The sequence below is a fragment of the Macaca mulatta genome, chromosome 3, assembly GCF_049350105.2.
Source record: "Macaca mulatta isolate MMU2019108-1 chromosome 3, T2T-MMU8v2.0, whole genome shotgun sequence".
In the NCBI taxonomy this organism is placed as follows: domain Eukaryota; kingdom Metazoa; phylum Chordata; class Mammalia; order Primates; family Cercopithecidae; genus Macaca; species Macaca mulatta.
In genome coordinates, this window is record NC_133408.1 from 56,440,554 (window position 1) to 56,458,961 (window position 18,408).

Genomic DNA, 18,408 nt, shown 5'->3' on the forward strand with positions numbered 1-18,408 from the left:
CTCAGTAACCCAAGTTTCTTCCCACACAGCCTCTGTCTTGTCCAACATGTGTGGCTAAAAATCATCCCTTGTGCCTTTTTCATTTAACTGTTTTGTGTCCACTTTCAGGTAGATTATACAAAGCATGCGCCCTGAGGATCCGATTGCAACCAGGCACAGAGTTCCAAGGGAATGAAATAAAAAGACTATTTTTTTTGCATGTGCATTTCTGTGTTAAAAATCAAAACTTAATACATAAGCAAAAACAAAACAAGAAACCAAGCCCCAGAAAAAAAAGCAAAACAAAAACTGTAATGAGATCAAAATGATGAGGGGAAAACGACCAGCTCCGTCTAGCTTTGCTGCCCGATTTTTATTAGTTGGCGGCCTGATTTCTATCTTAGACCCAAGGAATTAAATGGATCAGCCAGGGGGGTTTGAATTCCAGTATTTCGAGTTCCTGGGTTTTGGGAAGAAGAAGAGGTAGTGGAAAACCAGTAGCCAAATCAATATGCTTCTTATAATAAAATTTGAACAGAGCTGTGGCTGGGCCTAGAAGCAGTGACTGGGTAGGTCAGAATTCTTGTCCGCAGGGAATCCCCCCAAGCCCGCTCACGCCCGGCCTGGCTCCGAAAGTCTCAGAATCCAAGTCTCCAGGCCAGATTTTCCCTCTAGCCATTCCTGGCCACGCAGCGCGGAGCCGCGAGCACACAGAGAAGGATGTCTTCATCGCCAACCGGGATGGAACGAACCCGCCCGCTCGGGGAGTACTGAGAACTAAAGGGTCCCTCCAGCGCCGGCCGCAGCCAGCATGCCTTGACTGCCTCCATCCCGCGCGGTCCCCACTCTCCAGGCGCCCCCGCCCTGCCCGGGTGCGCGCGCACGAGCCGGCAAGCCGGGGAGCTGTGCGCTCGGCAGCCTGCGGGCGGCGGCGGCCGACAGCCTCGCGGGGACAGGGCGGCCAGGGGCGGCGGAGGAGGAGCTGGCGCCGCCGCCGCTCCCCTCGGGCCGCGCCCCGCCCTCCGCCGCCACCTGCGCGTCCCCTCAGGGCTCCCCAGCTCAAGGGCTGTGTGGCTCTCGGTGCCGCAGCGGCGGTGTCACTGCGTCCGCCAATTGGGAGACTCGGCGTTTGGCTCCCGGGGGCGCGGGACGAGCCGCGCAGCCGGATCTGGCGAGCGGAGGGTGATACGGCGCGCGTCCCTCCCTGCCGCGCGTCCCTCCCCGCCGCGCTCCCCCGCGGCGTTGTCGGAGGGGGTAGAGAACTGCTGTGACTTTTGAGGTCCGACTCCTTCCGGCCAGCCTCGCGACGCGCCAGCTCCGAGACAGGCCGGTGCGCCCTGCAGGCCCCGAAGGCTCTTGGCGCGGTTTGGGGGCTTGGAACGTGTCCGGCAGCCGGCGGCGCTGAGCGCGCTGGTGAGTTTGCCGGCGAGGTGGGGTAGACCCCGCGCGGGGGGCGGAGAGGACGTCGCGCTCGGCCCCGCGCCGCCCCCTAGTGTTGCCCCCACTTTGAGAGTAATTGAGACTTGAGCGTGACTGCGGAGCCTCGAGGATGCGGGCGCCCCGCGCGAGCTTCCCCTCTGCCCGGCGCGATGAAGCGGGTCGGTGAGCGGAACAAAGGCGCCAGCCAGGGGAAGCGGGTCCTCTGCTGAAGAGCGCGGGTGGCGCGCCGCGACGGCCGCCTGCGGGCGAGGGTGGAGGCTGTGCGGCCCCAGGCGCGGCGCGCTCCGCCGTGGGCGGGCGGCGATCCCTGAGCCCGGCACCTGCGCGCCGCTCCCTCTGCGCCTCCCGGGCGGCCCCGCCTGCCGGCCCCGGAGTCCGCGGCGCCGGCAGCTAGAGGTCCAGAGGCGAACCCCTTGCTGGTGCAGAAGAGAGACCCCGAAGTCCCTGGCCTTTCCCCGAGACGCCTGGAAGGGGCCGTGCGCCGTGGACTGAGTAGGCGTCTCGGGGAGCACTTCTGCAGAGCGGGGTCTTCCGTGTGAGCGATTCCGCGCTCCCCACGACCGTTCCGTCCTCCCAGCTGTCTCCGCCGCCCGAGCATCCTTGAGGTGGGGCGGGCAGGGGCTTGGATCCCTGCCGGCCGTCTGGTGTGTGAGGCTTGCACGGCCCCTGGCTGCCCCGCGCCTCGCCGGAGCCCCAGGGGGCGCGGGTCCGGGGCGAGGGCCGGCTGGGCTGTTTGATGGCTTCACTGAGAAGAGTCAAAGTGCTGCTGGTGTTGAACTTGATCGCGGTAGCCGGCTTCGTGCTCTTCCTGGCCAAGTGCCGGCCCATCGCGGTGCGCAGCGGAGACGCCTTCCACGAGATCCGGCCGCGCGCCGAGGTGGCCAACCTCAGCGCGCACAGCGCCAGCCCCATCCAGGATGCGGTCCTGAAGCGCCTGTCGCTGCTGGAGGACATAGTGTACCGGCAGCTGAATGGTAAGGACGCACGCCGGCGCCTCCGGGGCTCGGTGCGGGCGGGCCGGGCACAGAGTGAGCCCCGGGGTTCCTGCGCGCTGCGCGCTGTGTCTGGGAGCCGGCACATCCTGGCTCCCGCGCTCTCCGTCTTACTCTTCCTGCCCCATCTCGGGCAGATGGCCGGGGCTGCTGGAAAGGACAACTTGCCTGATTCTTTTCCGTGCCCCACCTGCAAGTTTGGTTTTATCCTGGAAACATGTCAGTACGGTTGGCTCCGGGTCCCCGCGTGCGGACTGGAAATCATTCCCTGGCGACTCCAGCCCGAGCGCAGAAACTAGTGTAGCGGCCAAATGGGACCGGAGGCACGCGGGCAGACGTGTAGGAGGAAATAGTTTTAGAGCCCAGCGTTTGGTGGGGGAGTAGGGAGCGGGGAGATTGGAGGGCTTAGATGTCTGCAGACAAAGGCAAGGCCCCAGGTCGCAGAGCTAATGCGCTTCGGTAGTATATCGGAGGAATATGCCATCTCTCTATGAGGTGAGCTGCTTAGCTAAGAATGAGGACTCCTCCCTTCCCGCTTCCTTTGTTTCTCCTTGGGGGCTGCGGAGGGGCGATTGTTAAAAGTTCAAGGTGGGCCTGGGAAGTTTCCAGAATGTAGCAAAGCGAGATGTGGCATCCCATTAGTGACAATTGTCAGAATCTGTGCCATCTAAAATGTTGTCCTCAGTACTTCAGAAGAGGGAGACTTTTTATGTGCTCTCGTCACACCTGGGCCAGGTCATTGGACACTTGCTGTCCCCAAAGTCGGAGTGAGTGTTACCTACCTGAGTACAGGCAGGTTTCCAGGACTCGTGGGGTTATCCAAGCAGATACATACTTAGGTACAGACTGCCTCCTCCCTTTCTGAGCTGCTAACTCATGTTCTCAAACGAACTGCAGATAATCACGCAGATCGTGATAATAATAACTGATGGAATTCTTACTGTGTGCCAGATGCGTGCAAAGACATTACAAGTGCATTATCTCACTGTATGTTCACATCTGTCCAGCGAGACTCCACCCATCCCCAGAGGGGAAATGAGAAAAAGAAGCGAGGCGAGGTTAACTAAGTTGCCCTGTGTTAAATAAGGTATAACTGCGCCCCAAACCGCTGTAATAGGAATAATAATAGAGTTTGGAGTCAGAACCCTGTGTCTGGTTGACCACAGAGCCTGTGCTCTCGACCCCATAGGCACAAACTTCTATCCATGGTTTCCCCCTAAGTGAAAGGAGTATTAGATTTGTTGAAAACAAAAATATGTGGAATTGCAAATACAGACGTATACCTTCTCACACTGGAGGATCAGGCTCAGCTGTCTTCACCGTGGTGGCAGGGGGCAGGGAGAAGGAGGATGGCAGATGGTTCCCTTCCTGCTCACCAGTGGTCCCTGCTGGGTACTCGGCGGAGGGATGGGGTGGAGGGAGACGGGAGGTCAGATCTCTGAGCCGATGAAAGGATGCTGCGGTCTTCTCAATGCCATTTGACAGGTATCCAGGGGATGCCTTGAACTTACAGGGTATATGGCCTGGCTGTCAGGGTAGCCCACGAAAGTTATGCAGAAGCTGTTCTCTCAAGTGTCTGAAATATGGCACAGAATGCAATAAAAACTAATAGTTCATTTCTGGAGGAATCAGAAACTTACGGGGTGGCTTATAATTTGGGATAGATTCCTGCCGTAGACATACCCATAGGAACTTCAAAGGATAACCTGGTTTCCCTCACTCATCAGGCTTTTCTCAGGGACACAGGTTATTTTAGTATCAGTTTCTTTGTTTTATGTTTTCCTTTTTTTTTTTTTTTTTGTGAGACAGGGTCTTCTTGCTCTGTCACTCAGGCTGGAGTGCAGTGGTGCAGTCACAGCTCACTGCAGCTTCGAACTCCTGGGCTCAAGTCATCCTCCGGCCTCAGCCTCCCAAGTAGCTGGGTCTACAGATGTGCATCACCACACCCTGCTAACCTTTTAATTTTTTGCAGAGACAGGGTCTTGCTAGGTTGGCCAGGCTGGTCTCAAACTCTTGGCTTCAAGCAGTCCTCCCGCCTGGGCCTCCCAAAGTGTTGGGATGACAGGAGTGAGCCACCATGCCTGGCCCCAGTATTAGTTTCAATTAGGAGCACTAAATGTTATATAGCTGTACCCAAAACTTCCCTCATAGGAATAATAAAATTCTATAATAATAACTGATGGAATTCTTGCTGTGTGCCAGATGTGTGCGAAGACATTACAAGTGCATTATCTCACTGTATGTTCACATCTGTCCAGAGAGGCTCCACCCATCCCCAGATGAGAAATGAGAACACTAGGTGAAGGAAGGTTAGGAGGCTACTTTCTACATGTCACAGACTTACATGAACCCATTGAGCCTTTACAATGACCTGCGAGATGGGTGCTCTGACACCCACCTGAACAACGTGCTCACAGTCACCTGGCTAGTGAGTGTCAGAGCTGGGAATTGAAGCTGGAATGTCAGGCTCCAGAATGGAGGTTCTTAGCTCCTGCACCAGTGTCTCGATCTTCAGCGTGTGCATCACAATCACTGAAGAGCCCTTTAAGACAGATTTCTGGGTCTCCCGTCCCGGTCTGGGTGTGGGGTGGGGGCTGAGAATTTGCCTTTCTAACAAACTTGGGACACGGCCCTTGACCCACTGCCTGGCACTCTGCTGCCTACATCAAACAGAGTAAAGGTAGAAAACCCATCCGACCTCCAAAGCCAGCTCGTTTCGAGGACTTAAGCTGAGAGCTTGCTTCAGATCGGCTGGCATCTGGCTTCCTTCTCTGTGTTCTTCTGCCCTGTAAACAGTTCCTGGGCTGGTGGAGTCAGGTGCTGTGGGGCGGGAAGGCTGAGTTTTCCTGACTTGTAAGTGGGCAGCAAGGCCAAGTTGAGAGCTTTTCCTGGGCAAGCTAAGAATGCAAGCTGCGACTAGGCAGATGTCATCGGCCTGACTGCCTAGTGTCATTTGCGGTGACATGAAGCCTGCAGGAAAAGAGCAGGGAAAAATTGTGAAATATAGGGGACTCTTCCTATCTCCACCTGGCCCCTCAAGCACCTTCATCCTCTGCCGGCGTGTCCCATCTGTTGATGCTCTCCACCCGTGTCCCATCTGTTGATGCTCTCCACCCGCTGCAGTGGGAGGCTGCAGTGAGAAGGCAAAGGGCTCCTAGTGCCTGGGGAGACACGTGTTCTCTTGCTCTGCAGCCGGTCTTCATTCATTGCTCCCGAGGGTGGAGAAGGAAACCTTGACCTTAATGTTCTTTATTCCTTTGGAATTAATGGAGAGACTGCTAGAGCTGGTGCACTGTGCATGTAAGAGGGCCAAGGCCACTTGGTACAGAGTGGGAGCCGGGCATTTTAAAGGTTGTTCAAGTTTCTTAAATCTTTCTCGTGGACCCCTGTGAAGTCCAAGCAGGTGGGATTTATGGAGGGCTCTACCTCCTCCTGGCTGCTGCTACTTTTTTTTTTTTTTTTTTTTTGAGATGGAGTCTTGCTCTGTTGCCGAGCTGGAGTGCAGTGGTAAGATCTCCGCTCACTGCAGTCTCCGCCTCCTGGGTTCAAGCGACTTTCCTGCCTCAGCTCCCAAGTATCTGGGACTATAGGCGCCCACCACCACGCCTGGCAATTTTTTGTATTTTTAGTAGAGATGGGGTTTTGCCATGTTGGCCAGACTGGTCTTGAGCCCCTGACCTCAAGTGATCCGCCCGCCTTGGCCTCCCAAAGTGCTGAGATAACAGGCGTGAGCCACTGTGCCCTGCCTATAGGCTTCTTTTTTTTTTTTTTTTTGAGACAGAGTCTCACTCTGTTACTCAGGCCGGAGTGTAGTGATGCAATCATAGCTCATTGCAACCTCTACTTCCTGGGCTCAAGTGATCCTCCCACCTCAGGCTCCCTAGTAGCAGGAGCTACAAGTACGTGCTACCATGCCTAACAAATTTTTTGTAGAGATGGGGTTCTGCCAAGTTGCCAGGGCTGGTTTCAAACTCCTGGGTTCAAGTGATCCCCACCCACTCCATTTCATCCCCCTCCCCACCCCCGGCCTTGGCCTTCCAAAGTGCTGGGATTAGAGGTGTGAGCCACAGCGCCTTGACCATAGGCCTTTTAAGGGCTGGAACCATATTTTTGACTTTTTTTTTTTTTTTTTTTTTTTTGAGACGGAGTCTCGCTCTGTCGCCCAGGCTGGAGTGCAGTGGCCGGATCTCAGCTCACTGCAAGCTCCGCCTCCCGGGTTCCCGCCATTCTCCTGCCTCAGCCTCCCGAGTAGCTGGGACCACAGGCGCCACCACCTCGCCCGGCTAATTTTTTGTGTTTTTAGTAGAGACGGGGTTTTGCCGTGTTAGCCAGGATGGTCTCGATCTCCTGACCTTGTGATCCGCCCGTCTCGGCCTCCCAAAGTGCTGGGATTATAGGCTTGAGCCACCGCGCCTGGCCTATTTTTGACTTTTAATACCACCTCCATCCCTCATCACACCACAGCCCCTTGCACTTAATGGGGCACTTAAGGTTTATTGGTTGATCAAGTTGCTGGGAACTAGTTTGAGGAGGTAAGTGATGGCCAGATAGGAAATAACCTCAAGGCTGTAAAGGCTGGGTTGGGTTGGATGGATGTGGAGAGGAGTAGGGGCTGGGAGGACTCAGCTAGAGAGACTGAGTGTCAGAAAGCCATCTTGCCTGCGCCATCTTGTGGCTCCTCTAGTCTTCACCTTCCTGACTGAAGAGAACGAGATCCTTCGAGGCCCTCGGACGAAGGCCCTCGGAAGTGAGCCAGGTTAGGAATCGGCAAGTTTCAGCGTGTTTTTGTTAAATGTATGATTTCATAACGTGAATATGGCTTTATAGTTAATCCTTGAACAATGCAGAGGTTAGCGATGCCAACCCTTGCACAGTCAGAAATCCAAGTATAATTTTTGACTCCCCCAGAACTTAACTATTAATAGCCTACTCTTGACCAGAAGGCTAACTGGTAACATAAGCAGTTGATTAACACTTATTTTCTACATTGTGTGTATTATACACTATATTCTTATAAAAAGTAAGCTAAAGAGAAGGAAATATTAAGAAAATTGTATAGGCTGGGCGCATTGGCTCATGCCTGTAAAATCCCTGTACTATGGGAAGCTGAAGTGAGAAGATCAGTTGAGGCCAGGAGACCAACCTGGACAACATAGCAAGATCTCATCTTTACAAAAATCAGCCGGGCATGGTGGTGCACACCTGTGGTCCCAGCTCTTCAGGAAGCTGAGGTGGGAGGATGTTTTGAGCCTAGGAGTTCGAGGCTACAGTGAGCTATGATTGTACCACTGCTCTCCAGCCTTCTGGCTCAAAAGAAAAATAAAAAATCATGTGGAAGGAAAATCTATTTACTATTAATTGAGTAGAAGTGGATTATTGTAAAGGTCTTCATCCTGGTCGTCTTCACATTGAGTAGGCTGAGGAGGAGGAAGGGTTGGTCTTGCTGTCTCAGGGGTGGCAGAGGAAGAAAAAAAATCTATGTACAGGTGGACCCGTGCAGTTCAGACCCTTGTTCAAGGGTCAACTACATATTCTTTTTTGTAGAATAAAATTAATTCATATTTATTGTAAAAAATTTGGAAAATCTAAACCAGTTATACAGGAAACAATACCGTGTTTAAAAACATTTTAAACGATGGCCTGTTGGCTTTGTACGAGCATTAAGAAAGTGGACCTAGTGGCCGGGCACAGTGGCTCACACCTGTAATCCCAGCACTTTGGGAGGCCGAGGTGAGTGGATCACTTGAGGCCAGGAGGTCCAGACCAGTCTGGCCAGCATGGCAAAACCCTGTCTCTAAAAAAAATACAAAAATTAGCAGGGTGCGGTGGCTCGTGCCTGTAATCCCAGCTACTCTGGAGGCTGAGGCAGGAGAATGGCTTGAACTTGGGAGGCAGAGGTTGCAGTGAGCTGAGATTGCACCACCGCACTCCAGCCTGGGTGACGGAGCGAGATTCGGTCTCAAATAAATAAATAGAATAGCATAAAATAAAATAAAAAAGAAAGTGAACCTAGGGACAGATGGATTTCTTATTAAAATTCTTCTGTACGTGATTTTTGGCTTTCTATCATGTTTCTGTCACCTGAGGAAGTTACTTATTTCTCTCATTTTAGAGATGAGAAAGGTGAGAAACAGAGCTACTGTGTGACTTCTCCAGGGTAACACAGTTAGGGAAGGGCAGAGCCAGGTTCAGGAATACCAGAGTACTTCCTCCCAGGAGTCCAGCACTTTCCTAATGAGTAAGGGGAAAGAGATGGAGGGGTCTGGAATTTCACTTGCCCCTCGCAGGCTCCAAACCTTAGAGACACCCCCTCCCCTCCTCAGAGTCCCCATGCAGGGCACACATCAGAGCTGTAGCCCTGTGAGCCCAGGGCTTCTCTGTCATAAGAAGAAATGCAATTGATTCAACTTAGGTACCAAATTTAGATTTCAGAAAGATATTGAATAGAAGTGGAGTTACTTAAAGAAATTGAAAATCTTTGTAGAAATGGAGAGAAGTCAAAATTACCTCTTCCAGTCCTGCCCCCAGGCCACTCAGGCACTTGAAGTTGGAGTCTGAGCGATAGGAAAACAAAACTCTCCTATGTAGCCCCAGCACACCACAACCCACCCAACTGAACTCCCTAGGCAAGGGAAGTGAGTTGGCACAGAGAGGCAGAGGGTCAGGTCTCCACGGTGGAGTCAGAAAGAGAGGGATGGAGTTGGCACAGAGAGACAGAGGGTCAGGTCTCCAAGGTGGAGTCAGAAAGAGAGGGATGGTGGCCAGGCACGGTGGCTCATGCCTGTAATCCCAGCACTTTGGGAGGCCGAGGCGGGCAGATCACTTGAGGTCAGGAGTTTCAGACCAGCCTGGCCAAGGTGGTGAAACTTCGTCTCTACTAAAAATACAAAAATTAGCCAGGCTTGGTGGCGAGCATCTGTAATCCCAGCTACTCAAGAGGTTGAGGCAAGAGCATTGCTTGAACCCGGGAGGCAGAGGTTGCAGTGAGCAGGGATCATGCCACTGCACTCCAACCTGGGCGACAGAGCGAGACTCTGTCTCAAAAACAAACGAGCAAGCAAACACCAAAACCAAAAACAAAAAGAGAGGCATGGCATTTGGAAAGCATCTGTGTTCATCAATGCCAGAGGTGGTCTGGTGTTTATATTTCTTCTTTCTTGCAGCCCACAGATGCTGGATGGTACCACCATTTCCTGCAGGAAGGAGCGAAGGGAGGGAGAGGGCACATGTGCATATTAAAATCAGTCGCTGCAGGGAACATCAGAAGGAAACCAGGGCAGTTCAAGCCTTCATTTGCTGCACGCAGACATTCCACAGGGATTGAGGACAGGTGCGGGCCCTGGCTTGTGGAAGTCTCGGTCCCAGAACCAGGGCTTGGGTGCTAGAGGGACACCCACTCCCTTTACCTCTGAGGACTCAAGGTGTCTGGTTGCAGCTGGCCCCTCCTGAAGAAACAGAGAGTCCTGTTTCTGGACAGCCCTCAGATGCGGGCACATCTGTGTTGGCAGGTGAGTGTGACTGGCACGTGAGTGTGACTGGCACCCTGCCAGTGGGGGCAGCTGCCGCCTGACCAGCCCAGAGGTAGTAGGAGAGGCAGCCAGTGTCATTCTCGCTGAAGAAACCCAACCCCCCTGACCTTTGCTTGTTGCCAAATCTGGAGTGCCCTCTGTGGACAGGAAGAAAGCTCGGTAATTACTTAGAGCTAAGAGTGACCACAGGAAGATGGAACATGAGCACACCCAAGCCCAAGGCCAGTGAAGAAACAACCTAAGATTAGATGACCTGGGAGTCTTTAAGACTATATTGGAAGAACCAGGCGCGGTGGCTTACGCCTGTAATCCTAGCACTTTGGGAGGCTGAGGCGGAAGGATGGCTTGAGACCAGGAGTTTAAGACTAGCTTGGGCAACATAGCAAGACCTTGTCTCTACAAAAAATAAAAAATTAGCCAGACGTTGTGGTGCATGCCCATGGTCGCAGCTACCAAAGAGGCTGAGGTGGGAGGAACGCTTGAGCCTAGGAGTTTGAGGCTGCAGTGAGCCGTGATTGCACCACTGCACTCATCCATCCTGGGTGACAGAGCAAGACCCAAACTCTAACAAAACCCCTCAAAACCAGTGTATTAAAAGGACACTCAGGGCCAGGTGTGGTGACTCACGCCTGTAATCCCAGCACTTTGGGAGGCTGAGGCAGGTGGATCACGAGGTCAGGAGTTAGAGACCAGCCTGGCCAACATGGCAAAACCCCGTCTCTACTAAAAATAGAAAAATTAGCCAGGCCTGGTGGCGGGCGTCTGTAATCCCAGCTACTTGGGAGGCTGAGGCGGGAGAATTGCTTGAGCCTGGGAGGTGGAGGTTGCAGTGAGCAGAGCAAGAATCTGTCTCAAAAAAAAAAAAAAAAAAAGACAGACTGAATTTGATTTCCACTGTTGCTTATTACCTCTGTGACCTTGGGCAAGTCCCTTCACTTTTTAAGTGCAAAATGGGACTGTCATATGTCAGAATGAATTGAAATTCAAAATGTATAGCATAAGAATGAAACCCAACACACAGCAGTTGTGAGAATACAAAGTACTTATGGGAAGGGCCATGCGTGCTGTTTCCCATTATATTCCCGAGACACTTAGAGCTGCCCTCGGCCAAGGTAGGTACTCAGGAGATGTTCTCTCTCTTTCTTTCTTTTCTTTTCCTTTCCTTCCTTTTCCTTTTCCTTTTCCTTTTCCCCTCCCTCCCTCCCTTCCTTCCTTCCTTCCTTCCTTCCTTCCTTCCTTCCTTCCTTCCTTCCTTCCTTCCTTCCTTCCTTCCTTCCCTTCCTTCCCTTCCTTCCCTTCCTTCCCTTCCTTCCCTTCCTTCCCTTCCTTCCCTTTCTTTCCTTTCTTTCTTTTTGAAACAGAGTCTCTGTCACCCAGGCTGGAGTGCAGTGGCAAGATCTCTGCTTACTGCAAACTCTGCCTCCCCCGGGTTCAAGTGATCCTCCTGCCTCAGCCTCCCTGGTAGCTGGGATTACAGGCATGCACCACCACATCCGGCTATTTTGTGTGTGTGAATATTAGACTGTATGTGTGTGTGTGTGTGTGTGTATTTTTAGTAGAGACAGGGTTTCACCATATTGGCCAGCCTGGTCTTGAACTCCTGACCTCAAGTGATCCTCCTGCCACAGTCTCCCAAAGTGCTGGGATTACAGGCATGAGCCACCACATTTGGCGCGCTCTCTCTCTCTCTGTGTGTGTGTGTGTGTGTGTGTGTGTGTGTGTGTGTATTTTTAGTAGAGATGGGGTTTCACCATGTTGGCCAGCCCTCTCTTAAACTCCTGACCTCAAGTGATCCTCCTGCCTCAGCCACCCAAAGTGCTGGGATTACAGGCATGAGCCACCGTGCGGGGCCCTCAGGAGATATTTCTTGAATGGATGCATGGACAGCTAGAGATGCTTCGTAGCAGAGTGTGGTCATTGTTTTTTGCTATGTGAATCTCAAACGAGGTGAGAGGAGGTCCTTTTCCTTGTAACTTTCTTGGACTCTTTGGACTACTTTTGGATCTTTCTCTCTTCCATGTGTTTATCTGAGCCAAACTCCATTTCCTTCTTCCTTCTCCTCGCATCCCCTGCTCCTCCTCTTACTTATAATGATGGTGCCTTTGGCTGATGGCTTTTGATGCCTAGGAGAAGAAATGGCAGCCTGTCTCTGTCAAACCCAATTACAGAACATGACGGTCATTCATATCCATCAGTGAGCACTTTCTTGCTGGGAGGCGTAGGCTAGATGCTAAGAGTACAATGATGTGCAGGGATCGTGCTTACTTAGGCATTGTGGAATAGTGGAAAGATACCTTTGTGGCTTTACCAGGGATGTGCTCTGTCCCTAAAGAATATTAGACTGACTGGGCACAGTGGCTCAGGCCTGTAATCTCAGCACTTTGGGAGGCCCGAAGCAGGTAGATCACTTTATCAGGAGTTCGAGACCAGCCTGGCCAACATGGTGAAACCCCGTCTCTACTAAAATTACAAAAATTAGCCAGGCATGGTGGCGCATGCCTGTAATCCCAGCTACTTGGGAGGCTGAGACAGGAGAATCACTTGAACCTGGGAGACAGAGTTGCTGTGAGTTGAGATTGCACCACTGCACTCCAGCCTGGGCGACAGATCGAGACTCCGTCTCAAAAAAAAAAAAAAAAAGAAAAGAAAAGAATATTAGACTGAGCGTGGAAGTAGGGAGGCTTGAACTGGTGCACAGTAGGTGCTTAGCCAATAAGTGCTGAATTTAAGCAAGAACACTTAGAAATTTTCGTGCATGCACAATAGGTGCCAGGTAGAGAGTCTACCTTGTGGAAGGTGTGAAAGCAAATCAGAAGAAATGGATTCTCTTGGCCGGGTGCAATGGCTTACGCCTGTAATCCCAGCACTTTGGGAGGCCGAGGCGGGTGGATCTTTTGAGGTCAGGAGTTCAAGACCAGCCTGGCCAACACAGTGAAACCTCATCTCTACTAAAAGTAGAAAAATTAGCTGGGTGTGGTGGCACCTGTCATCCCAGCTACTTGGGAGGCTGAGGCAGGAGAATCACTTGAACCTGGGAGGCGGAGGTTGCAGTGAGATGAGATCCCACCACTGCACTCCAGAGCGAGATTCCATCTTAAAGAAAGAAAAGAAATGGATGCCCTTGAGAGGTGGTCAGAGCCAGAACTAGGAATCTGCAGAGTTCCTGGCAAGGGAATGGCATGGGCGGAAGAGTGTGTGGGGACGTGTAAGTGAGGAGGTGTGGTGGGAGCTCCTTGGTGAAGGGGAGTTTGTTAGGAGGACTGGGTGGAGGCTGGACTGGGCCAGGTTTTGGATCCCAGGTTGATTTGGACTTAATTGTGTAGGCTTGGGGAGCCATTGTGTGACCAAGTCACTATGTTGACTTAACGTGATGTCAGGTTGCGGCTTAGTGCATCCGGGGATGTTGGGAGAGTGGGTTGGAATGCAGCAGTAGGGCGGGATGCGGTGGCTCGTGTGGTGGCTCAGCCTCCCAACACTTTGGGAAGGTGAGGTGGGAGGATCACTTGAGCCTGGGAGTTCGAGGCCAGCCTGGGCAACATTGTGAGACCCCATCTCTATTTAAAAAAAAAAAAGAATGCAGCAGTGGGTATAGAGAGCTGGTGTTGCTGGCGTGGCTGGCCCTGCCATTCCTCTGAGTTGAGGACTCCACCAACCCTCTGAACCTCAGAGTGATTTCAGTTGCATGTCATTTGCTCCCTGTTTGACTCCGTGATCACATCCAGAACTAAGAGTCAACATCTGGGGCCGGGTGCGGTGGCTCACGTCTGTAATCCCAGCACTGTGGGAGGCCGAGGCCGGAGAATGGTGTGAACCCGGGAGGCGGAGCTTGCAGTGAGCCGAGATCGTGCCACTGCACTCCAGCCTGGGCAATTGAGCGAGACTCTGTCTCAAAAAAAAAAAAAAAAAAAGAGTCAACATCTGGAATTGCTGCATTTGGAAAATCTGAATCAGCTTTGGAGCTCTCTGACCTGAGCCCTCTCTTGGGCTCCCACTTCTCTTACACCTTGTTGAGGTCCAGCCCTCAACCTTGCCACTGTTTCTAGCTCCCTGTGCTCCTGTCCTTCGTAATGGTGAGTCTGTCCAAAATCCCCTTGTCAGCTCCTCGAGTATCCTCACCTCCTCGTCATCTGCGGCATCCATCAGCAACCCCTGATGGTGGATCAGCTTATTCCTGGGAAATTTCCCACCATGGTGGGCGTTGGTGCCATAGGATGCAAGCTCAGGTGTTACCCAGGCCCTCAGCATGTCCAGTACCTGATAATCATCATTATTATTAGTTGTTCACATCCATTAGTGAGCTCTTCCTTGCTGCAGGAGGAAGCTTAGATGCAAGAGTACAAGGAGTTACAGAGGTCACATCTATCTAGACATTGTCATCTAATTGGAAGGATACATGTGTAATTTTACCAGGGATATGCCAGGTCCCAAAAGTATTACAGAACCAATAGGTTCATATGCCCACTACTCAGTAACTGACCAGTTACACCGAGACTGTAGGGTTTGTGGCAGAGAAGGAGTTTAATGATTGCAGGGCACAGAGTGAGGAAATGGGAGGAGACCCTCAAATCCATCTCCCGAAGGAGTTCTGGGCTGGGGTTTTGTTTTGTTTTTGACGGAGTCTTGCTCTGTTGTGCAGGTTGGAGTGCAGTGGCACGATTTCGGCTCACTGCAACCTCTGCCTCCCGGACTTAAGCAATTTCTCCTGTCACAGCCTCCCAAGTGGCTGGGACTACAGGTGCATGCCACCACGCCTGGCTAACTTTTTGTGTTTTTAGTAGAGACGGGGTTTCACCGTGTTAGCCAGGATGGTCTCGATCTCCTGACGTCGTGGTTTGCCCACCTCGGCCTCCCCAAATGCTGCGAGTACAGTTGTGAGCCACTGCACCCAGCCTGGGCTGGGGCTTTTAAGGGGATCATGGAGGACAAGGGGCTGTAGAATTGGGGTCATGGATTGGTCGGCATAAGAGGGATGAAATTGTCAGGATGTGGAAATTGCATTCTTTGGTGAGTCAGCTTCTTGTGGGGTTCTTCGGGTCAGCTGATGTCCACAGATTCGTTGCTGTGTAGGACCTGAAAGAGTGTCTTGAAGGGAAAACTTAACACTTCATGTTTACCTTGTCATCCATGGAGCAGTTAAGGGGAACTATAATCTTGTAACAGGGTCGCAGCCTGGCAACAAAGCGAGACTCCATTGCTACAAAAGAACTAAGAACCTAGCTGGGCATGGTGGTGCACACCTGGAGTCCCAGCTACCCGGGAGGCTGAGGTGGGAGGATCTCTTTTGAGCCCAGGAGTTTGAGATCACAGTGAGCTGTGATTGTGCTACGGCATTCCAGCCTGGGTGACAGAATGAGACCCTGTTTCTAAAATTAATAATAATAATTAATAATAAATACATAAAAATAGGGTCTGCATGATTCTAGGACAGTAGGTAGCAAAAAACCATGAACAAGCAGGTCAGAGAACAAGCTGACCTACTGATGAACGCTGAATGTGCTGCAAGCTTGGTTTATTTTCATTCCTCCCCACTCTTCTTCACTGATTAATTTTATAAAGTTCATACGGGTTTCTTTATTTTTTTATTCGTATTTTTTGAGAAGGAGTCTCACTTTGTTGCCCAGGCTGGAGCGCAGTGGCACGATCTCGGCTCACTACAACCTCCACCTCCTGGGTTCAAGCGATTCTCCTGCCTCAGCCTCCTGAGTAGTTGGGATTACAGGCGTGTGCCACCACACCCCACTAATTTTTGTATTTTTAGTAGACACTGGTTGTCACCATCTTGGCCAGGCTGGTCTCGAACTCCTGACCTCAAGTGCTCCGTCAGCCTTGGCCTCCCAAAGTGCTGGGATTACAGGCATGAGCCACCCCACAGGGCCCATATGGGTTTTTTTTTAAAGGAATATTTCTGTCCCTTTCCATTTTCCATACCTCCCTGAGCCAAAGAGGAGGCGAGCTGTGCTGGGCTGCAGGGATTCTTCAGCAGGCAGTGGAGAGGAGTGGATGGAGTGGCCTGACTCCAGACTCAGTCTCCTCTCAGCTCCCCAACCGCTGAGTGACTGCGGATCTCAAATGACACAGAGATTTGTTCGTCCCCAGGTGCCACCACTGCAGCCCACTTCTTACTGGGATTGTCACAGCTGTGGCTGCTGCAACAACTGAGTCCGCTGGTATGCGCTGAGGCCAATGCCGGTTCCGGGTCCTCTCACTCCTTCTGGATTCAGGGTTCATGTTGCAGGGGCAAGACCTGACTTCCTAGCAGCTCCTTAAGGGAGAAGAGATGGAATCCAGAAGTACAGGGAAGCCAACTCTCCATGGGTGGCTTTTGGCTGGAAGGATGGAGGAGGAGGGGAGCCACAAAGCAGCAGATAAATTATCTCCCGCTCAACAGTGCAGTCTGGAGATGTGGTGCCCATGTGGCCCCTGGGAAGAAGTCCAGCGAGAGGAAGTGCTCACTGCATTCCCTCCCTTCTCTCTCCCTCCCTCCCCACCATCCTCCCTCCCACAGCACTTACAATAAATGCAGGACTCACAGGGGCTGAAAGACCTTCCTCTCCCCCAGTGATTGCTGCTCACAGGTCTTTAGACTGCTCTGACATGTGCATGACAATCCGCTGAGCCACTGATAGAGAAGTTTTCCCTTTTAATCATGTCCCTGTCATTGCTAACTGCAGAGTCTCAGCTTTGCCATGCATGAGTAATAAACCGCTGCTGTAATTACAGGCGGCCACGTCCAGACACCAACACGCGAGCGTGCTGACGGTTAAGGGGGAACAGGGTTCCAGAAGGACTTCTTCCATCCTAGCCTCGGACACAATGGCTAATTGTGTGATTAGCGTTTACTGAGGAATGTCCTGTAGTTACACACAGCTTGTTAGGTGCCGTACTTCTCTGGTGAAAGAGCATGAATTTGGGTTCAGGAGACCATGGTTCTAGGTTTACTCTATTTCTAGGGACCAAAGTTTGTGCATCTATAAAATGAGACCGGTATGATTATAGGTTCCTTTAACCCTCAGATTATGAATAACATCTCTTTCTCTCATTGTATTTATGTATTATATATATATAATATTATATATTATATATAATTTATGTATTATATATATAAGTTCTGTCCTTCTAAAGAACCCTGACAATACAATGAGATATTATATATGTATATAACATATATACATTATATATACTATATATTATATATTTTATTGTATTATATATGTATTATATTATTACATTATATAATATATATTGTATATAAGTATATATTATATGTATTTATATATTATATATAATATGTATAAGTATATAATATATAAATACATATAATATATAAGTATATATAATATATAATGTATATTATATAATGTATATATAATAGATAACAATATATACATATGTTGTATATTATATGTGATATATATAATATATATGAGTTTGTTAAGTATTAACTTACACAGTCACAAGATCCCACAGTAAGTTTGTCTGCAACCTTGAGGAGCAAGGAGAGCCAGTCCAAGTCCCCAAACTGAAGAACTTGGAGTCCAGTGTTCGAAGGCAGGAAGCATCCAGCACTGGAGAAAGATGTAGGCTGGGAGGCTAGACCAGTCTAACTTTGCATGTTTTTCTGCCTGCTTTATATTCAACTGGCAGCTGATTAGATGGTGCCCATCCAGATAAAGGCTGGGTCTGCCTTCCCCAGCTCACTGACTCAAGTGTTGTTAATCTCTTTTGACAACACCCTCACAGACACACCCAGGATTAATATTTTGCATCCTTCAATCCAATCAGGTTGACACTCAGTATTAATCTTCACGTTCATCTTATTAAAATCTCAGGCATTCTCCAAGGACCATTTCTTTTTTTTTAGATGGAGTCTGACTCTGTCATCCAGGCTGGAGTGCGGTGGCATGATCTCAGCTCACCACAACCTCCACCTCTCAGGTTCCAGCAATTCTCTTGCCTCAGCCTCCCCGGTAGCTGGGACTACAAGCGTGCACCACCACACCTGGCTAATTTTTTGTATTTTTTGTAGAGATGGGGTTTCACTATGTTGACCAGGCTAGTCTCAAACTCCTGACCTCATGATCTGCCTGCCTTGGCCTCCCAAAGTGCTGGGATTACATGCGTGATCCACCGCGCCAGGCCTCTCCAAGGACCATTTCAAAAGCCCTTCATTCCCTGTAACCTCCCCTGACCACCTTGTCAGAATTAAATGTCCTTTCTTCTCACCTCTTATGGTACTTTCAGTGGATCTTCTTTTAGCCCTTGTTCATCTCTGTGTTTCCCCAAAATGAATTGTTGACATGGCCAGCCCAATAGTTTCCAAGGTAATGGGTTTTACTCATTTTTTAAAAATCACTCTCTGTGTCATTTAAGAATTAATTTGTCAGCAAGTAATTTGTTCTCATTTCACAAGTCCAGAGGTAGTGATAGCTAGCACTGGTTTGGCATCAGAGTGTCATGGCTCATGCCAT

The 18,408-nt window shown here is 50.7% G+C and overlaps 1 protein-coding gene across 2 annotated transcripts in view; it reads left to right on the forward strand.

Annotated features, from left to right (window-relative positions):
* The first annotated feature begins 656 nt into the window (after positions 1 to 656).
* The window catches only part of GALNT17 (polypeptide N-acetylgalactosaminyltransferase 17), a 612,851-nt gene continuing 595,099 nt past the window's right edge, over positions 657 to 18,408 (forward strand). The window contains exon 1 of one of the 2 annotated variants that reach the window (XM_015133353.3): positions 657 to 2,393. In XM_015133353.3, the coding sequence (XP_014988839.1) occupies positions 2,156 to 2,393 (238 nt within the window). In that variant the 5' untranslated portion in view covers positions 657 to 2,155. 2 annotated transcript variants of the gene reach the window in all.